This window comes from Diadema antillarum, unplaced genomic scaffold (genome assembly GCF_040938485.1).
Source record: "Diadema antillarum isolate AM-2024a unplaced genomic scaffold, OU_Dant_1.0 seq00000268_RagTag, whole genome shotgun sequence".
In the NCBI taxonomy this organism is placed as follows: Eukaryota; Metazoa; Echinodermata; class Echinoidea; order Diadematoida; family Diadematidae; genus Diadema; species Diadema antillarum.
Window position 1 is genome coordinate 243,164 of NW_027271304.1, and position 23,610 is coordinate 266,773.

A 23,610-nucleotide genomic window follows, 5' to 3' on the forward strand; every position below is an offset into this window, starting at 1 on the left:
CAGAAATAAAAGCACATGAATATTTTTGCTTGCCATATGTTCCTGTACTTGATGATTTGATTCTGCAGAATTAGAAACACGTGAAACTCTTCTTACCCGGCCGAGCGCGAAAAATTAGTCGCGCGAAAATATCCACTTTTACAATATCACATTATCTAAGTACTTACTTTCATGAAAATACACAGACAATTCACAGTTGAAATGGGCTGGTGAAATAGTTTTTGCCGAGAAGCTCACAGATTTATTATTTTGTAATCTTTTAGATGAACTGTTGTGGTTCTGTGGATAAAACCTTGGAAACCTCATTCTGAAAGTTTGTGGTCCAAGTCCATTGATTGTAGCAGTAGGGCTTTTTAGGCAAGGCGCTTCATCATGACCATTTACCATCATGGTCTAGTTAACTCATTATGTGCCATGGTGTAAACCCCCTGTGCGCCGCATTATTCTGAGACTGTGACATAGTCATGCTTTTGGAGAGCATTCCGTTGATCAAATCTATGTAATTTTATAAATTTTTGTTACCCACGACATGTAATGACCAAAGTTATAGAGAATTTGCCAAAGTTTGCTTTGATATAAATTGCATGACAAATCTATCATTGCTTTTCTTTCAAATGACCAGTAGCTGCATTATTGCAGAGGCATGATATTTGCTCACAAAACAGTGACTGAAACCTACACATAGAATTTACTCCCAAATCCACTAGGGTACACTGTTTGATAGTCAATCACCACATAAAATGCAAGCTACATGTGACAGGAATGGAACTGTGAGAAACCCTTTCATTGTACTGTAGTGGCATTTGACTATTTATCAATGGGTTTGCAGGTTTGAGCGAAATATGCGAACTTGGCACGCCGTTGACCGAGTCGGGCATGCGAACATGGCACACAAAGAGTTCATTGAAAAGGATTGGAAGCTGTCTGTCCTGTGGTGCCTTTGCTCGCGTCAAACACAGTCCCAAGTTTGTATTCTATCTGTAACCTGTTGAGGTCAAGTCCCGAGTACACCCCATGTACTTGGGCAAGCATCTATGGGAAATGCGTGTCGTAGCAAAATCAAACCGTCCTCAATGGGTTAATTCCTCTTCATAAACTGGATTAATAATGTCGCACAGATTATGGGGATGATGCCGTGGATAACACTCACATTTTCTGTCAAGCAAGTAACAATAATGTTCTGGGTGCCACCGACGTGATTTGGAATATTTAGATGTGCAGATTTTTAGAGTCAATTATGAATGTAGGAATTTTATCTTGCAAATGTTGAAAGAAAAAAAAAGGCATCTGTACTCAAGTAAGAAAAGTGAAAAATTTTACTGTTATAATTGCTCCTAGAATGAGATACTGTAAGTGGGGGAATGTGGACTAGCTCTTGAATATATTTTTTTAATGCATGTGTAGAAGCAGACATTAATTTTGTGGAGTTCCATGGTTTGTCCAAAATGTTGTTTTTATGTTATGAAACAATAGACTTGTTCACTTTTTCAGCTCAATTGAAGCTCCGTTTAGCTCCAGTCTAATTTTGTGGCCAGAAGATCCATGAGTTTGCCCTAGTACAATTGCAAGTCCAGTGACGGCGATATATTTGTGGAATGGATAACAATAGATAGGAAAACATTTCATTACTGCAAGGAGGGTTGAAGATCAATCTGGGGTTTTCGGTCTAGATCAATGAAGTTCATCAAAATGTAAATGAAATACCATACATTGATATTGCACTCATCAATTGTGTAAGAAGTGGAGGCATGACATTTGATTGCACAGACCAAGCCAGATTGCTCTGCTTTTCTCACTCTATTAACTTAAGGGCAATGATTCAGCTGTATGCCCGAGGTGCTTCTACACGAAATCAAAAAGATGGATTGGGGGGAAAACCCCCCAGTGTTGCATTCCGAGGGTTGCGAGGGGGGTGGAGGAGGGGAATTGCCTGCACAAATACCCGGCGATGCTAGGATTGAGGTGATCGGTTACAGTTTATTGATGTGTTTATCGCGGTTACGGGTTGCGCGGTTTAACAGTGTGATGATACACGTGCAGGAGTGAGGTATTGATGACTGCAGTGCGTGGAGAAAACTCAAAAGAAATCTGAAATGTGACTGTCAGGGAATCTGCAAAATATTTTCCACCCCCTGCCCTTTTTCTCCCTCTCTCTCTCTTTCTTTCCAGATGTTACGTCTGATATATTTTGGAATGGGAATATGTTTTTACCTGTATTAGCTAAAAAAAAAAAAAAAAATCCAAATTCAATTTTCATAATATATAACATACATGAAAAATTGTGAGGGCATGACATCATCAACTTGCTCATTGGAATATTCATAAGGACAGGTGAAGATATGTTTTCTGAAAAAAATGTGAGATTTCACAATGTCATATCTTTTGTATTTCTTATCCATTTTATGTCGTTTTTGGTATGTTCTGTAGGGATATTTTGTTACTCTTTCTTTTGGAGTTTACTTATTCATGGGGTGGATTTCCTCTTTAACCCATTCCTTCTGCAATTCTCAGAGTGCCTTTAATGCCCCCAAACGAGATTCTTTTTGCCCGTCCACAAAGAGGCAGACAGGTTCGTAATCCACCTGTGTGAAGGCAGTTAAGCGGTACATGTATCCCCCTTTCCACGGTCAACTACATGTGCCAGTGAACAATACAAATTGGTGTGAGGTATGAATAGAGCGTGTGCTGATGAGCTCACAGAATCTTTTGTTCTACACAAAACCAGTACCTGAATGGGGTGACTGGGGTCAGCGAACACAGAAATCTAACTGATTCGTATGAGTTTACAGCAGAACAAGTGAAAACTAAATAAGGATAAAGGTATATAATACTGTGAAATACGCATTTTTCAAACAGAAGGAGAACAAATGCTGATAGAATAAACTCTTATCTTTTTATGAAACCCACTTTTCTGGGCATTGTCACACAAAGAAACACGAATTTAGGCCATGAAAGCAGGCACTCTTGTTTTCATTTTGGGAATCTGGTATACCAGGTTCCCGTATATCAGTTGCTCCCACGGGAAACTGGTATACCAGGTTCCCGTAAGGAACGGGTTAATACAACGTACTCTCAGCCGTTTGACTATACCAGGTCTGTTCTAGAGACACTTTGCTTCAAACCAGCATCTCTGTGGAAAGATTGTTGTGTCATGACTAGGAGTTCAATGATCACATATTTAGAGAAAAACATTCATGAGTTCAGTTTAGTTCATGGTGAATTCTTGGATTGAATAACAGTCCAGAACCAAGACTTCGTTTGATGTTAGACTTACTTGTAATTGTATCCTCACAATGTTGTAAACAGTGTATCAACAAACAACCACTAATACCATCAATAACACCACCATTAGCTAGTACCAACAACAACAACAACAGCTGATGAACAGCTTCTGAGTGAACAACAACTGCTACAATGACAAGAGTAGTCTAGCTTCTAAACATCATGAATTCCTCAATCCAGCTGGAAATGCTCACAGTTTTATTGTCAACATGAACTTGAAATTACACCTTTCAATTGCATAATACCAGGAGGAGAGACTCCACCATAGAGGGAGCCATCATACCATTGTTAGTCTAGAAAGCAGACCAACAGCAGTCTAAATTTGATAGTAACTAGTCAACATGCAGATCTGCCGTGACACTTTATGTGCTGCTAAATGTCAGTACTGTGATGACTCTTATGTCAATCGTCATGACAACAAATCAATCATCCCCAGGCGGTCTAGCTGCTGGAATCTATAGTTGGAAGTGTGTAAGGGATAAGTAAAGCAACTATGATATACAGCTGTAATATGTCAACTGTGGCCTTACTGCCTTTGAAGTCATTGCAGTAACTGTAAGCCTGGACTAATCATCAATTATATACAGAGAGTGCCCCCCGCTCGACCTCGACCAAGTTGTGTAACCACCACACAAATACCCATGTGTTACGAATGTCACATTGATAATCTTGATTGGAAGAAATGACTCTTAAAAAAACCAAAACAAACAAAAAAAAACTTATCAATATTGGGTAAAGACATAAAGAAGTGAGCCTGATCCTGGCTGTCTGATGGAAATAATGAAGTATGTATGCAAGTCTGGTGAGTGTATAACTGGGTATAATTATCAATACAGCATATATGTATTTCAGTATAGTCACTTGCGTTATGAATTGAAATTGAATGGTGACAAAAAATATGTTGAAGGTTTATGGTGATCTGTACTATTCTCCTCTTTATTAATTGAATCATCTGTATATCTCTCTGTTTCCTTGATCTGTTTTCACGTTTTTATTTGTGATGTGGTCAGTACATTTCAGTGAAACGTCTCAATGTGGTGAGCAACTGTCAAACAAATGTATACTAGTAATTGATTTTAATTTTCTTGCTGGCACCCTCAACAAAGTCTGTTATGCTCTGTCGACCACTCCGATGCCCTTCCGTCCAAGGATGTGTACGGTAGAAGTGGTTAGTGTCCTGTGCCTGGATCCAGCGTGGCGCCGACATGGCCTATGATGTGGGATTTTTTCCCCTCCACCCCCCCCCCCCCCCCCCCCCCCACCCCGGGGTTCTTTTTACAGGGGAAGCAAGTTGTTGTCGATAGGCCGGGCGTTCTCATTTGCAAGACTGGGGGAAATTCCTGCCGAGGAGTGTTCACGAACAAATTTCTTCCAAGCCTTTGAGAAGGCTACGAGGTGATCATGGAAAGGAAACTCTCTGTTTGTGTGTGTTTGTCTGTTTATATGTTTGTTTGTTTGTTTGTTTCACTTTTTTATCTGAGAAGATGGCTGGATAGCTAATATTGAGCTGCACTAGCTAGTCTTCCATGGGGTTCAGTTGGCCTTGAGGCTGGACTCCTTCAGTGGGTTATGCACCCTGCTCTTTACGATCTATGAATGAAGCGAGTTCATGGGTCGTGACTCTCTCATATACGGGACCTCCATTTTATGTCCTATCCAAGGGACAGAGTTTTTGCCTCTTACTAGAAGGGACCTGATGATTAAATACAACATTGCTTTAATACTCAGACTCTTGAATTGAACCCGGGTCTTTTGGATCTGGAGGCAGACGTGCTACCAACCGAGCTAAATACAGGGTCTTTCATTTCCTTTAAAAAAAAAATGCATAAATAAACGTTAAAAAAAGTTGAAACACCTCTCTTGTTAGATATCGTTACAATGTACATCCTATTAATGGGCCCATATGAAATGTTATCGATAGAGATGACCTAGTAGCATTTGAAGAAATCCTTAAAAATCAAGAAGTACCAGTTTTGTCTCTACTTTGCATGTTAAACAGGCGAACAAATCGTACTTCCAGCCTTGCATGCCCGTCTTACACTCGACGGATATTTATGCGAACACACAAAGAAGAACATTGTCTACGCTACCAAGTAGCTGTATTCCACTCAATACATTCTGGCTGCAAGCTAGTACATTTCCAATGGGTTGATTTCTAATGTGTTTTTTTTTTTTTTCAGATTTCAGGGAATCACCAAAGTGATACATTTTACACATACTGTAAGTTTGAAAAAAAAAAAAAGAAACAGGAAAACAAGACACTGAAACAGCATGTTTTAATATTCAAAGGATTTATCATGTCATTATGAATACCAAAGATGGTGAGTTGTCATTTGCACAAAGAGGAGATTCGTACCCCCCCTTTTTTTTTAAAGGGGGAGGGGTATTTGAGAATTTAATGAAGGGCAGTGGAGTGACTGGATTTACTGTCAACATATTGTAAACAGGTATTACATGACATGGGTATTTCAAAACACGTGAGCTAGATACAGCATGGTATGTGGTGGCAGTAGGGCTTCATTTTCACGTGACAAGTTTCTGAGGTGTGTCCTCGAATTCTGTTCAAGCGTAACAGAATCATCAACCGATTGAATTTGAGATACCATGCAATGCAGAGCAGGTGCGAAGTAATTAATCCACTATACTATTGATGATTATTAATCATATCATAATTATATTAGACATCTATTGGTGAAAAGCTGCACAAAGTTACAAACTGGAGAAATTTAAAACTAAAATCAGATTTCCAAACTTTTTTTGAGAGGTTTATATAGGCCTATATGTATGTAATATATATACATAGGCCTATATAAACCTCTCAAAAAGGTGTATGTGTGTATACATTGAATAGGTTGTCCACGTGTTGGCAAGATAATAAGATTAAAAAACAAAACTGGGACAAAGTACATGCTGTATTCACCAACGGTTTATTTCACCACACAAATTTCCTAGCAACTTGCTCTTTCAAGTGTTGATACTTGAGAAAGATACTTGAGATACTTGAGAAAGAGCGAGTCGCCCGAAAAATTGTTTGGTGTTCGGCAATCAGGTATCGGAAACATTCAAGGGGGATATTCTAAAAAAAAAATGAAAAGGGAAGTTTTCCTGTTCTGTACTAGGAATTTGTATCTGAAAGAATTAGATATTGTATAGGGCCATGTATATTTGTTTATGTATATCATCAAAAAGAGAACTAAAACAAAGTTCATGCTGTATTCACCAACAGTTTATTTCGGCACACAAATATTCGAGTGCCGAAATTTGACAATTAAGTTCGAAGAAATATTAAAGTGATTCGCTCTTCTTAAGTGTTGATACTGAGAAAACAATAACAATTCTCAGTATCAACACTTGCGAAAGAGCGAATCGCTCGAAAATTTGTGTGCCAAAATAAACTTTTGGTGAGTACAGCAAGAACTTTGTTTCACTTTTGTTTTTGATGATATTATCACGCCAGCACGTGGACAACTTACTCAGCATGTGTACATATGTATGATATATGTATAAATGTGATGCTTCTACAATAATTGCACCCATAGATATGGGTAAAAATGCTATGGCGGCCATTTTGAATTTCCAGATGGCAGCCTGCAAATAATTTTGCACCAAATTTGAAGCTTCTACATTGCAGCTATTTCACCACACACATTTTCTAGCAACTTACTCTTTCAAGTGTTGATACTTGAGAAAGATACTTGAGATACTTGAGAAAGAGCGAGTCGCCCGAAAATTGTTTGGTGTTTGGCAATCAGGTATCGGAAACATTCAAGGGGGATATTCTAAAAAAAAAGATGAAAACGGAAGTTTTCCTGTTCTGTACTAGGAATTTTATCTGAAAGAATTAGATATAATATAGGGCCATGTATATTTGTTTATGTATATCATCAAAAACAGAACTGAAACAAAGTCCATGCTGTATTCACCAACAGTTTATTTCGGCACACAAATATTTGAGTGCCGAAATTTGACAATTAAGTTCGAAGAAATATTAAAGTGATTCGCTCTTCTTAAGTGTTGATACTGAGAAAACAATAACAATTCTCAGTATCAACACTTGCGAAAGAGCGAATCGCTCGAAAATTTGTGTGCCAAAATAAACTTTTGGTGAGTACAGCAAGAACTTTGTTTCACTTTTGTTTTTGATGATATTATCACGCCAGCACGTGGACAACTTACTCAGCATGTGTACATATGTATGATATATTATGTATAAATGTGATGCTTCTACAATAATTGCACCCATAGATATGGGTAAAAATGCTATGGCGGCCATTTTGAATTTCCAGATGGCAGCCTGCAAATAATTTTGCACCAAATTTGAAGCTTCTACATTGAAGCTATTTCACCACACACATTTTCTAGCAACTTTCTCTTTCAAATGTTGATACTTGAGAAAGATACTTGAGATACTTGAGAAAGAGCGAGTCGCCCGAAAATTGTTTGGTGTTTGGCAATCAGGTATCGGAAACATTCAAGGGGGATATTCTAAAAAAAAGATGAAAACGGAAGTTTTCCTGTTCTGTACTAGGAATGTTATCTAAAAGAATTAGATATAATATAGGGCCATGTATATTTGTTTATGTATATCATCAAAAACAGAACTGAAACAAAGTCCATGCTGATGATGATGATGATCCACAGCATTTGTATGGCGCCATATATCTGTCACAGAAACATTCAAAGGCGCAGACTCCTCCAAGACAGTTAGCAATTAAATGTCTGGTGAAAAATGTGAGTCTTGAGTGAGGCTTTGAAGTGATCCAGTTTGTCAATTTCACGGAGGAAAGATGGGAGGGAGTTCCATAGGCGAGGAGCAATAGAGGAAAACGCCCGGTCTCCGTATCCCTTGAGATGTGTGATGGGCACCTGGAGAGTGAGGCCAGATGAACGAAGGCCAGGGCGAGACTGCCGTCGCTCAATTAGGGAAGACAGGTATCCTGGGGCCAGACCATGAATGGCCTTAAAAGTGAGAAGTAAGATCTTGAAATCAATTCTGTTCTTGATGGGAAGCCAATGCAGCTCAGCCAGGACAGGGGTAATGTGATCATACTTCCTCAGCCCGGTGAGCAAGCGTGCTGCTGCATTCTGTACTGCTTGAAGTCTGTTCAAGGTTGCAGATGGAAGGCCAGCTAGGAGGCTGTTACAAAAATCCAGTCTTGATGTTATGAGTGAATGAATGATGCTTTCTGCTGCTATCCTTGTAAGCAGAGGTCTAATAGCTGCGATGCTACGAAGCTGGAAGTAAGCAGTCTGGCATACCTGCGAAACATGCCTATCCATCCTCATAGACTGGTCAAAGTAGACCCCAAGGTTACGGACGTTATCTGCAGGAGAGACAGACACATCACCGACCTGAAAATCCATGGAGACGATCTTGTTTCTCATTTGTGGAGAAGAAATGATGAGGCATTCAGTCTTGTCGTCATTGAGTTTCATGAAGTTCTTCACCATCCATTGTCGGATATCTGACAGGCATTCAGTCATCCTCGTAGCTGCTGCTGTTTCTTCAGCTGCCACTCTTGGATCGAATGTCACATAAAGTTGAGTGTCATCTGCATAGAAGTGGGGTTCTAAACTGCTGTATTCTAAAAGGGTTCTAAAATGCTGTATTCACCAACAGTTTATTTCGGCACACAAATATTCAAGTGCCGAAATTCGACAATTAAGTTCGAAGAAATATTAAAGTGATTCGCTCTTCTTAAGTGTTGATACTGAGAAAACAGTAACAATTCTCAGTATCAACACTTGCGAAAGAGCGAATCGCTCGAAAATTTGTGTGCCGAAATAAACTTTTGGTGAATACTGCATGAACTTTCTTTCAGTTTTGTTTTTGATGATATTATCACGCCAACACGTGGACACCTTACTCAGTATGTGTACATAATTATGTATGATATAATATTATACTATGTATAAAAACGAACATAAAGTCGCACACACTGATTTTGCGTGAGGACTGAAAATAAGTGAAATGGGTCAACCTAGCCGAACTTGACTTTTTCATATTTTCTGAAAGAGCGGGTCTTCTTTTACATTATGCGAAAATATGGTATCATAAAACGGGCAGGAAAGTGTGTTTTTTTTAGCAGTTTATCTCGAACAGTTTTGGTAGAAAAGTGTGATTAGGTGTGTCTTTAGAATCCTTTTTTTTTTTTCATTTCTGAAAAACCTTGTCCACACTCTTCACTTTCAACTCTAATAACTTTTGAAAGGATAGTGCTACTGCTTTGAAAGTTGGCATTAATTATGGACAGAATGTGTTAATGAGGCATGCTTAATTTCAGTTTAATCTAGTAATCCCTTCATTGTTGTTACTCTGGTGGTTTACTTCCTGTTTTTGTCCCATTCATCGCACAGCCAGCACGGTTTGGTAAAGATTAAGCGCTTGAGTAGACACTGTACTTCAGAGCCCCTTTTCTCAGTTCACACTTTTCATGAGTTTGTGCTTTCTTTCCAATATTTAGATAGGTTAGGAGAGTCCATTTGATTTGAGTTATACATCATTTTAAAGCTTAAAGTCTGTTCTTTCAGAATATGGTCTTAACTAAGAATTCATGTCTGGCGACTTTTTGTTTGTTCTGAGGTGCAGGGTCACAAATGTGATGCTTCTACAATAATTGCACCCTGAGGTATGGGTAAAAATGCTATGGCGGCCATTTTGAATTTCCAGATGGCAGCCTGCAAATAATTTTGCACCAAATTTGAAGCTTCTACAATGCTCACTTTATGAGATATGTGTCAAAATACAGTTTGCTATGGCGGCCATTTTGAAATTCAAGATGGCAGCCTACAAATTGTATCAAAACAATTCACAAAAAAAAAAAAGATTTGTCAGAGTGTCTGACATCACACCCATGCATTTTGCACCAAATTCGAAGCTTCTACAATGCACACTTTATGAGATATGGGTCAAAATACAATTTGCTGTGGCAGCCATTTTGAAATTCAAAATGTCGGCTGAAGACCTGGTTGGAAAAAATGGAACCAAAGTGTTTTTGTTGTTGTTGTTGTTTTTTTTTTTTTTATTCAGCACCCCAAATTGACAAAGTTAGCCAAAAAAAAAAAAAAAAAACATTTTTTGCTCAAAATCTCACGGGATTACATAATAGCCTTCACTAAATCTCGTGAAGGGTAGTGGAGTGACTGGATATACTGTCAACAGTGTAAACAGGTATTACATGACATGTGTAGCTCAAAACACGTGAGCTAGATACAGCACGGTTTGTCTCTCAGAAACTCGTCATCCACGTGACGAGTTTCTGTGATATGTCCTCTAAATGCCGCCGCACACTATGACTTTCGGGTCGCGCAACTGACAGACTTTAGATCCGAAATGAATCACAATAGTCTCAGAATACACACGCTTGTTTATTTCAGATCCGAAGTCCCTTAGTCGTTCGACCGACAGTGGTAAAGTGTGCGGTGGCCTTTGCTCTGTACAAGCGTTAGGGAGTCATCAACCGATCGACTTTAAGATAACATGCAATGCAAATCAGGTGCGAAGTAATTAACCCACAATACTATTGATGGCCATTAATCATAATTATACTTAGGCCTAACATCTAATTGTAGAAGTGCTGCACAAAGTTTCAAGTAACTTTGGTGATAAATTTGGTTTACTCTGGGAAAATTGCAATGAGTAGAAAGGGGTAAAACGACAATCTGAAATGGTTATGTATGTATACGTGGTTTTGTCTGTTTGTTTGTTTGTTTGTTTGTGTGTGTGTGTGCTATAAATTTGATGAAAACATTCACTCGGCGTAGGTGTGTGCGTGTTGAATCTGTCTTGAAGAACATTGTCTTAGTACAATTCATAGGAAGACGCGAAATTACTAGTGGTGTTCACGTAAAAGGCATCCTTTCTGAAGACAGAGATTCCTAATGTAGCAGATGATACTAGGGTGATAGGGACGACTATAAAGCTAGAATGTACCGTACGTCGAAGATGTTCTCCTGGAAACAAATAAAAAACAAACAAACAAAAAACAAACAAACAAACAAAGAAAACTTTCACCAGAATTTGAGAATCGACGATACCAAGCTACTCGGGTGACTCTGTTCTTCATTTCGTTTACCCCTTACCCCGCCATGTTTAGTACGTGTATTTGAACAGACCAAGGTACGCCAATACCCAGCGAAGTGAGTTGGTGAAAGAACGTTCCCCTTTCCGTCTGTTTCTACAGCAAGAGAGTGATGTGTATGTCAGATTTCTGTATGTATTGCTGGTAACGATGTGCGATTTTGCAAGTATACACCATATGTACTTGGTATCACTCGAGTGACGTCATTCAGAAATTATGGTTTGGGAAACAACTGCGCAGTTTAATATGGTCATACAATACGCTTGGCTGACATAAAGTGACCCGGACGCATGACCGCTTTCCAATAGCTTCCCTTTCTGAATTGTTGACGGAATAATACATTACAGTGTGTGCCATATATCAATACAGGAAAACGGTTTTAGATTACGAAAAGTACAAGAGAGCTAAATGCTGTCAATTTACGGCAGATATAATTATTGTGCAGTTATTAAAAAAAAAAAAAAAAAAAATGTTAAGTGGCCTTTTCTGCCTCCCGTCCCATGCCCCCACCCCCGGTCTCTTTTCCCACTATGTGCGTGTCTGCGCATGCGCATTCTCGTGACGACAGATCATGGTCTGCACATAACTGGCCGCTAATAAAGTTAGCAGTGTTCACTGTCCCCGAGCCTTAAAAAAATGAAAAAAAAAGCTAGAAATATCGCTATATGGAGACTGGTATGCCATCTCTCGATAGTTCTTGACAATGTGAGACGACAGTTTCACATAGGCCTAATTGGCAAAATATTGAAATGACATGTTTGTCACAATTGTGTTTAGTGTTCTTCAACTAGGTGTCAATTGGGTGGATGGCTAATAATTGTTTGTAAGAGAGCAAATATTTTGGGGGAATTTGAGCATTTTCATTTGACCTTTGACCCTTGGCTTTTTACCCCATGGCTCACAATTCTTCAAGTAATCATTTACTAGCACTGGTAACATCCATTTTCATGACAATACATGTACTTTCAAAATATGGGGAAGAAAACTGTGACATTTGAACATTTTCACCTGACCTTTGACCTCATGGCCAAAACATTTCCCTGCAGAATCATACCTAGTTAGGTTGAGTTTATGCATTGAGTAATCTCCAAAGTATGGAGAAAAATATTCTTTAGCATTAGATAGTAGAATTTTAGCATTTACCCTGACCTTGACATTTGACCAATGCTCCAAAAATTCCCAAGAGTATCATTGATTATTCATTGTCAGACAGTTGTCCATGCATATGTGCAATCTTTCATGGAGATACCTTAAACCTTTTCCGAGATATAGAGAAAAAAAGTTTAACATTTTTTCTTGACCTTTGACCTTTGACCTGTGACCCAATGACCCACAACTTTCCCCAGAGAGTCTGTCTGGTAATCCATGTATACAGCAAGTTTCAAGAAAAAATGCCGTCAGGCATTGCATAGATATGGGGGGGGGGGGGGGGATAGTGAAATTCTAAGAATTTGACCTCGGCGTGTGACGTATGACCTTTGACCTTGAGCATGTGCACCCAAAAAGTGAAAGGCACAACTCATACACACTTATTATGCCAAGTTTCATGAGGATACCTCGCACGGTTTTTTATGTAGAAAACATAATGGCTCCGGTGGCACTTCGTGGCAGAGGCATTAAACGAGAGAGAAAATATTCTCTTAAGTTCATACAACTTTTGCCGAAAAAAACCCAAAAAAACTTATATTCTGTTTGTTTGCTACTGATTGACAAATTGTCCTTCATCAACATAAATAGACACGCCTAACTAGTATTCACTGTTTGAATAATAGTCATGGCTTAAAAAGATAAGAAAAGAAAGAAAAAATATATATATGGGAGTACGTGCATACATAATAATATTGTCTTTTTAACATAAACACTGAATAACCGGTGTTTACCGTTTGTCATGCAGTTTCAATTAACAAAAAAAAAAAAAACAGCTCGACGCAAGACTTATCAATTTGAATACATTATATTTGCTTGTTTGTTTTCTTTGTCGTTGTTGTTGCATACTCAAAACCCATAGAAACGTTTCTTTGGTCAGTCAGTATACTCTTGTAGTCTCAAATATTTGTCTGCGAGGGTATTTTGACACTGATATGGTGAAGGTGAAAAGCGATCCCTGAGGTATCACACACGGTAGCCTTACAAGGGTAGCACCACTGCAGGGAGAAGACGTAGGCTGGTACATGTATCCGATTCCAATTATTCAAAAAGATGGAGGTGCCCCATTGCAGCGATGTTTACTTTATCACTTTACCTGGGGGACGTCACTTTCGCGAAGCGTCTCATTGTCGCGTTTCAATGAACCAGTTCCAAGATATATGAAACACTATCTTTCCACAGAACGCGCAATTTCATAGCGCGATATTATTATCCCTTCCAACGAAAATTAAATCATTCGCCCCAATGGACTGTGGGCTCTGAATCTTGAAAAAAAAAATGTCAAAAACTTATTTGCGTTTGATGTTATGCCGTCATCACACTTAATTATTGTGTATTCATTTTTTCCTTAATCATTCACTTGATTTTCATTGGAAAAAAAATGCGTTAGAAAATTTAATGTAAATCTGAAATTATCAGTTGGTGATGACCGTATGCATCCGTGATAGATTTAAGCATGACCTTTGGTTCTTTGACTGTCACGTCAGATATATTGATTGTTATGCGTCGCACGTTGTCCTTATTTATGTTCTTCTTTTCTTTTTCCCCGAGAGCACAGAGTGTTTGTGCTTGTACATATAAATTTTTCTTCTCTTCCAAGAATTTGTGTTGAATGCATTCCGTATTTGCCCTGTTCTTCTTACTATACTCCTTTTTTTTTCTCGTGCATTTTGTCTTTTTTTCAAACAGATTTCTGCCTCGTCAGAAGAGAAGGAGGCGCGTTGGATAGAAAAACTTCAAGCGATGAGAAAAGAGCGACTCAGAGCGAATCCCAGTCACTACAGACACATTTTGCTATCAGGCAAGACCTGACGTATGTCGCTGAAGACTCGAGAGTATTGCACCCGCTCTCATGAGATTTATAAAGAAGAATTTCAACTGCTGATAAGCCAGACACGCCCGACCCATCATTAGATGGCCAGAGAATTAGGAAGTTCATAAATATACAAGTTTTCTCGGAGGACAAGAACAGTAAAATACATTCCGCAGGTCTTTAGGAAGGCCTTGTAACGCGCAGCGAGGCAAATAACTTAAAATAACGCGGCAGCTCGTCGTGGAGGACATAGGCAAGATTTGTGTCCCAAATATCTTCGTACGCCGTGACTGGATGAAGGTTCGGTCACTCTCAGGCCATTCAGTCATGAAGGCTGACCTCAACTCGATGGGACGCTTCAGGTCAACGCCAAGGCCGTGCCTGGAACTCAACGACAACGCCAAGGTCCGGCGGCGGTCGCGCTTGGAATCCCATACCTCGCCGAATAGATGTCAAGGACTTCGCTGGTCATTGTGCTTATTGCAGAGACCTCACGTTGTCTCTCTGACACAATGGTGTTAGCTCGCCCACTTTATACAAGTAATTTGTTGGGGCAGTGTAGTGTTGTTGGTATTGATCTTCTTTTTTTTTCTTTCTTCGTCAGTTTTTCACCAGTGATAAGTAGTTTATGTGACTGTTTGTGGCTATTTCGTGGTGAAACTTTGTGCTTTTAAATACTTTTTACTACTCGTCACCACAAGTTACTGATCGGAAGTAAACTGTGTGCTCATGAGGACTGCTTTGTGTATAGAATTCACTCATTTTTTTCATTGCTTGTTTATTCATTTTCAAAACAAATGACTTGATAGACTCGCTTTTAAGTTTTGTTTCTCGTAGATTGCTGCGATAATTTCTGAATTAAACAGAATACAATGAGGTTTGATGAAAGCGCTGGGAGCGAACGGTGTGTGGGGAGGGTGAGGAAGGGGTACTCTTCCAAGTTCAGCGACGTCTTTTTGAAGAGTTAAGGTGCATTCACATTGCATTCGACACGACAGCACGACACGACACAACGACACGACACTTCGACACGACATTCGATTTTCCATTCACTACGCACGACACGCCCATAAATGTCGTGTTGGATGTCATTCGATTTGTAGTCCATCTAATACCATTACCATGGCAACAAACAATGGAAATGGCGGCCCCCGTATTTGATGATGAGGAAGCTGCGATTATCGCCTGCTCGTATTTGTACAGTGTAGTAGAAAGAAGAGAATGGGTGCATGAGATAAACCAAAAAAGGTCATCGCTGGGGGAATATTCCCTCTTAGTGAGAGAATTACTGAGTCATGAAGACAGGTTTTATGGTTACTTCAGAATGGGTGTTGACGAGTTCACGCAACTCCATCACCTCATCAGTGACGACATAGAGAAGCAATCCACCACTTTCCGAGCAGCAATATCTTCCCTCGAGAGAATGGCAATTTGCCTTAGGTGAGACTGATGAATTATTATAAAAAGATGCTCTATCCACCTTCGTAGATAATTAATGAATGTTACATTTTTTGAATTTAAATAAGATTAAAATATAATGTAAATTTACTGACACTCTGTATTTTTTTGTGTTCTTTGTTTCATACACGTGCAGGCACACACACACACACACACACACATATACACACGAACACACGCTCATACACATACACACATATACACGCACATTCGTTTCATCGCTGGATATGGGCGCAGTTGCTAACAGATCATGATGAACACCAACATTCTATATGTCACGGGATTGCAATCATTGGAAACCTGTGAAGCACAAGTCAAATCGTTCTGTGCGAGCTTAAAACATCATTGGAGATGAGAAATTAATAAGACTGACTTTATCAATTCATCACATTTTTTTTCTACGTTATTTTAATCTCCCTAAAACATACAAACGAACAAACAAACAAACAAGCAAACACTGATCGTTATGAGATCAACTCAGATCACATTACACTTCAGAGTAAAATTCATAAATAGAACGAAAGAAATGAAATTTTAAATTTTCATAGAATAGGCCTATATTTCAGCGTAAAATCACCAAATAAATTTACAGGTTAGATTCAACAGTGACACTGAGTCTGATTCTAGTGGGACATTGAATTTTAATAGTCCTATATACAAGTACATGTATTTTCTTTTCCCATATATACAGCAATTAGACTGATTTCTCTCAAACCAACTTTCTGAATATTCCATGTGCTATTTCAGACGACATAAAAGATTTTGATTGAACGCCATATAACCCACTATGGACTGTCACTCCCCTTTGATACTGCATTAAAATGAGATCAGAAGTATACACAATTTAATTGAATCGGCTAACAAATAATTGCCTTCCATCTAAAGTTGTTGCCGAGATGTTCATACATTGCAAGTACAGTGTCACTGTTTTATATCAACAAATCAATAATGATCTCATCTTGAAATTATACTATAACATAGGACGGATGTCTGGTAAACATGCACATTGATAAATAATGCATTATGTACAAACACAGAATACGCCAGTTTCATACCTGTAAACAATGAGACCCAAGGGAGGGAAACATATTGGACTTAAAATCCCACAAATTGGATCATCAGGTATTCATAAAAATAAGACACTTGTAAAATAATGCTTACTTTACACTTAAAAATCTGAATTATGAATCAGATGGGAATGATATGGGAATTTACTCACCAAGATACCACAGTACCTTTAACATCTGATTTACATTTTAAAGTTTTTTTAATACAATATTATACTCTTCTTAAAGGACAAATGTCAACCTAGAGCATTTGCTTATTATAACCCACCTCTCTATTCATACCTTTTCAACATCTAGATCAAACGTAGTCTAAAAGATCTGAGTGTTATAAGCAGTCTCAAAATGCTCGAGCCATTCCTTCGTATAACATATTAAAATTTTCTCTGTGACAAAGTTATAAATCTGCAAGTGAGACTTTAAATTGTTTTTACAGTCAAATGTTACATTGGCTCATGTGAATTGTTCAGATACTGTAGGCAAAATTGTTTGAGAACGATGAAATTGTTCCCTACTTCGGTATGAGTTAACAATCTTTGTTCATTGAAACAATGAATGGTATTTTGAAAATGTGTAAATTATTCTTTTCATCTGAAAAATATTTTGGGGCAATATCCCTGAATGACTTTTTCGGGGTGGGGGAGATAAAGTTCATGGACCACACACAAATAAATGTATACTTTAATACAGTGTATTCTTCGTACAGATACTTGGCAACAGGTGACTCATTTGCAACTATCGCATATAGTTTCCGTGTGGGTATTTCAACAGTGCACAACATTGTCAAAGATGTCTGCGAGGCGATGTGGAAAAGATTACAGCCTCTCTACATGCCAGAGCCATCTCAGAAAATGCTAGAGGAAATCGCAGAAGGATTTCAAAGGAGATGGAATTTCCCACGTTGCATCGGAGCTATCGATGGGAAACATGTGATCGTCCAAGCTCCTCCCACAGCGGATCTATCTTCTATAACTATAAGGGAACATACTCCCAGGTCCTTTCAGCACTAGTCGATCATGACTACCATTTCACAGCTATCGGCGCCTATGGCTCACAGAGTGACTGTGGTATATTCGCACCAAGTGAGCTTGGGAAATCCCTCAACAATGGCAGATTCCCTCTCCCCAATCCTACAAGTCTCCCTGAAGCTCAAAACCTGGGGCAATTTCCCTTTGTAATGGCAGGGGATGAAGCCTTTCCCCTAAAGACTAATATCATGCGCCCATACCCCGGAAAACAACTCCCTGATGAGAAGCGCATATATACAATAATCGTCTCTCAAGATCACGCCGGGTAGTTGAGAACACTTTCGGGATTCTAGCCTCGAAGTGGCGAATCTATCACAGGCAAATTCAGTTGCACCCAAGCCAGGTGGATTCAGTTGTTAAGGCAACGTGTGTGCTGCACAACTTCATCAGGAGGAGTGCGTTCAAGGATGAAAGGCGTACCCACACTGAGACAGACACCAATGATGCAAGACCATGTCACAGCCTCCAGAACATCCAATCCACTGGGAATCATGCATCCAAGGATGCTCTAGCGATCCGAGAAACGTTCACCGAATACTTTTCCTCCCCAGCAGGCGCAGTATCCTGGCAAACAAATGCATGCTTTGGAAAGGCCAAGCAAAGTAATTTGATAGTTGGTGTCTCTCTTGGCTTTAACATGAGATTATATACTGTAGAGAATTACATCCAAAAGATGCAAGTTTTGGGTCAAGCAGAATGTCTTTCATCTCCCTGAATGAACTTATTATTTTCTTGAGGTTGTAAAAAGCAATGGCTTGAAATATGTTTCACTTGATGTTAAAGGACAAGTTCACCTTCATAAACATAAGGATTGAGAGAATGTAGCAATATTAGTAGAACACATCATTGAAAGTTTGAGAAAAAGCGGACAATCCGTTCAAAAGTTATGAATTTTTGAAGTTTTTGTGCAGTAACCGCTGGATGAGAAGACTACTGCAGTGTATGAAAAACTTAGATGTCACATGCGTACAACAATATAAGGAAAATATAAAGAGATTTTCACAAAATTTCTTCTTTTGAAAAAAGTACACATTCCCTTGACTCGTTACCGACATATGTTATGGGTAATAGTATTCCCCCTGCCCTTTAGAAAAGGGCAAGTCAAGTGCTCTTTTATTATGCGAAAAAAGTGAAAATATGTTAAATTTTCTTTACATTTTCTTTATACTGTTGTACGCATATGACTCATAAGCTATAGTAGTCTCCTCATACAGCGGTTCCAACACAAAAATTTGAAAAATTCATAACTTTTGCATCGATTGTCCAATTTTCCTCAAACTTTCACTGATGTGTTCTACTAATATTGCTGCATTCTCTCAATCCTTGTGTTTATAAGGGTGAACTTGTCCTTTAAGGATCACATTTCAATTGAGATCCAGAATTCACATACATGTAATTTAAAAAGGCAAAGTAAATCATTTCCCTTTACAAAATGGTGATAAAATGAAAATAATTGGAAAATAAATACCAGTCGTTTTAAATAGTGTACTCAATATGAGGGACTTTATGTTTCTCCAAATATCATTGAGAGAAATGATCAATTATTCTTATTTCAATTATTAGACCTTAAAGCTTGCCTTCTAGCCACCCCACATAATTGAGGAAAAATCATTGTTCCGATTGGGTTTAACATGCTTGTACATGTATATGTAAAAGAAATAAATAAAGTTTCATAAATCGTGATGGGAGTACATTAAAGGATCACTCATTTAGATATTCAAAATGACTGGTTATTGAAGAAATGATTGCTCCTCCCCCCCCCCTCAAAAAGTGAAATTTAATGTCATAACATCCTAATTTCTCTCCAATTTTTCATAAATGTTGCACTAGTCTGTAGGCGAAAATTGCCTTCCTGTGTAAATAACCCAGACCTCCAGTACCATTAATTCCTTTGTTCAGAGTATATTATTAACAATAATACGTCAGGGTAGCGGACATGGTGAAAATAACATGTACTATGTCCTCTACACATCACATTACTTACTATTTTTCAGAAAATTTTCTTTTAATTGCAAATTGGACGAAAACACGCTTTTGTTTAATATCGCTATCATTGCAGATGACACGATATGTAATACAATTACAAAGACTTAATAATGTACTACGTATGCACATATGTGTGACGGCAGATAAATCATTTGACGTTTATCCATGATAAGATAAATCATTGATGAATCGACAGAACAATTACACTGTATGCTACCATTTCCACTCACAACTGGTGTATTAATTATGGAGAACTCCCCATATTGATCTCGTAATTTAAAAGATAACTACTAGACCAGTTTGATTGATGTGCAGTCGATGGTGATGCCTCTGCCTTAATTTTCATTAATTAATACAAAGGCAGTCAAAACATCCCTTCAAATTCACATTATGAAGCTCAAAGTCCTTTGACCTTGAAAGCGGGCCCGTAAAAATTCACAACATGGATGCCATTGTCTTTTGGTGTTATTCCATCAAATTTTAAATTCACTAAAATTTTCAACCCAAAATAATATCCCCAAAATGCCTTTTCAGCAAGATTTCTGTTTACAACTTTTCAGTTAAAGTTCAGTGACCTTGAATCTTGAATGAATAACTCGGGTATGAACTATGAACTAACATATGTACAGTATGTAAAGTAGTCATGTCCTCCAATGACGTTCAATGTCCACATGCCCTGGTGCATTTCTCTCACTGTACAAATGTTAATACTAGGTGTTTAAAAAAGTCCCACTTTTGATCATTAATAGCTCAAAAAGTCGATAACATTGACAATTTTTAAACATTTTTTGAGACATTGTTTGCTTGCAAAACTAACGCTTATTTATTAATTTATAATTTTTCGTTGAATTTAAAAATTATTTATCAAATGTTGGTGTTTTTCCTCGCTCTGTACAAGAGATAATAATTTTAACACAGGTCAATGGTGTGTGCATAACAAATCCTCCAATTCAGATGATTCTTTTGGTTCCTGACTCCAAGAGATTATCATATCCATTCAAATTCAATGATCTATTAATTAATGCTCCGTGAAATCCAAATGCATGTCGCCTTCTTTTGATCTGCATAAAGCATAAAGCATAAAGCATAAACATCCCATATCTTATGACTTAAGAATATAGAATTGTGTCATACTTGTATATCTTATATTATTTTTTTCAATAATTTTGTCTTATTTTCTAAGCTCCACCCGTAAAAAAAAAAAGACCTTTTAAACCCAGTTTCTTGAGATGACATCATCAGTCAATCGTCATTAGCTATAAAACCGGTTCTCCAACAATGCCAACTCACAAACATGCGTGTACAATTAGACATTGCTTTGTCAGGAATCCCAAAGTGACATGAGGAAAAAAAGAAAGGCTGCGATGAGCTATTGTATGAAAATATACAATGCTACTGTAATCAAGTAACCAGTTATCAGGCAAGCACATATCAATGCTTTTGCTCAAAGTAAGCTGAGTTAGAGATGATGTCATCTGAAGAATCTTACTTTGGAGGTTTTTAAGGGTGGACCGTAGCAGATTGGACGAAATGATTGAAAAATGATATAAAATATATGACACAAATTTATACCCCAAAGTCATAATTTATGTGATGTAATGTTAATACCGATCAATAGAAGTCAACATGCATTTGGATTTCAGGGAACCTTTAAGCCACTGTGGACTGGAAAGATTGATTTTATAGAGCAAAATACTCCCATAACACCGCCTTTTGTTACACACACCTCATTGACCTGTGTTTCAAAAAATAATTTTCACTCGTAAACAGCCAAGAAAAAGCACCAATATTAATTTTAATACCTAATTTCAAATTCAACTACCTGTATAATATATTATGATTGAATATAAACGTTAGTTTTGCAACCAAACAATATCCAAGAAAATAATGCACTCGTCAGGTTTCCGCTGTGCGAATTTGAGCAACATTTGTTACGGATTTTTTTTTTTTTTTTTTTTTTTTTTTTTTTTTTAGTAATTAACGATCAAAAGAGGGAAATGTTTTTTTTAACACGTAGTATAATGATTTAAATTTCAAAAATACAAAATACAAATGAGCAAATCTGAAAGTTTTGACACACTATTGTCTGAAGTGGACAATGTAGTGCCCACAAATGTAGTAACGTTCACAAATGAAGTAATGTTCAAAAATGTAGAAACGAGAGTTCACAAATGTACAAAAAACACACACACAATTGAGGTAAAACTTTGTTCACCAATTTGGTAACTTCAGCGTTCACAAATGAAGTAAACATTTGTTCACAAATATAGTAATACTACATTTGTGAACAAAGTTTCACAACATTTTTGAACTTTCCTTTTTGGTCAATTACATTGTACTTCATTTGTGAGCAAAGTTTTACTACATTGTGGGTTTTTACTACATTTGTGAACTTTTGACAAATAGTAATATTATTGCTATTTTATGAATCTCATTTCATGGCACTTTATTTTGGATGGTTAAAGGATTTAAGTTCTATTCTCTACAATTTTGAATTATCGAACAGAAATGACTTCTCATAATAAGTAAACGGACCCAAGTCTTATAAGGACCATTTTGAGTTATGAAGCATACATTATTCCTTGTAACATATGAAAGGGTCCAAGTCGCATTCTCGGCTATTTTTACTTAAGAAACAGAAATATTTTTTTCTTCATAATCAATGGGAGCCTTTTGCAAGATTCAAAAATAAGTGGAACAAGGGCCTAAGTCCAGATGTGTGCGATTTTTTAGCGATGGAGCAGAATTTATGTTTTTTCATGACAAGGACCGTCAAAAGCCTGTAATGAATTGATACGTTTGAAATATTTCTTCAAATACAGAAATTAGTAGTTGAAGGATCCAAGTCAAATTTTGATGATTTTGAGATATGGAGAGGAACTTATCCTTTATTCATGATACGGAACATCGTAAGAAATTAATGAGAAATACGGTTAAAAGTTTTCTCTAAATGCAGCGAGTCATTTCTGTTTCTCAACTCGAAATCGCAGAGAATAGGACTTAAACTCTTTTACCATCCAAAATCATTTGACAGGAGATGAGATTCATAAAATAGCAATAACAGCAGTATTTCTTTTTCGGAAGTTCACAAATGTAGTAACGAGAATTCAGAACTGTAGTAAAAACTCTCAAATGCAGGAAAATTTTGTTCACAAATATAGTATTACTAGTTTATTACTACATATGTGTGAACTCTCCTTACTACATTCGTGAAAAATACTACATCTGTAGGGCAACTTAGATCAAATGCATTTACAGTGTGGAAAGGTGATCAATTTAAGCCTTATGAACCATTTGACAGATGTCGAACTTTAGTTTAGACTGGATGATGGGAGGGAGTTTGCCGATTGTTGCCGCAATTTCTTGAAAGAATGGGTCTACTGAAGTTGAAGGGAAACTTGTACTTCTCTGTCTAAAGTAATCGAGCATTGCACATTCCAGTTCTTGTCTCTTACGCTTTTTTGGTGTTTCCTTTGGAGGGGATGGGGATGCTGGCATGTCTGTCGTGTCGACATCTGAAATGGAGTCATTGTTGCCATGTAGCGACTCATCTTCCCTGTTCTTGTCCGCTTCGTCCTCTCCGTTGCCACATGACAAATTAGTGCTTGTCCTGTGTTAAAAATGAATCCCCATTAATTATCTTGAAATTGTAACAATGTACAGATTACAGATTCTTTTCTTTTCATCAATCATCCTCTCCTCGTTCATTTTGTCCTCTTTTCTACTGTGTATGTGCGCAAAAATTATACAAT

At 37.8% G+C, this 23,610-nt stretch overlaps 1 protein-coding gene across 1 annotated transcript in view; it reads left to right on the plus strand.

Moving 5' to 3' along the window:
- The window catches only part of LOC139729890 (uncharacterized), a 33,115-nt gene extending 18,062 nt beyond the window's left edge, over positions 1 to 15,053 (plus strand). Inside the window, exon 8 of the mRNA XM_071640811.1 lies at positions 14,199 to 15,053. Within this exon, the coding sequence (XP_071496912.1) occupies positions 14,199 to 14,321 (123 nt within the window). The 3' untranslated portion in view covers positions 14,322 to 15,053. The remainder of the gene's footprint in view (positions 1 to 14,198) is intronic.
- Positions 15,054 to 23,610: the final 8,557 nt, after the last annotated feature.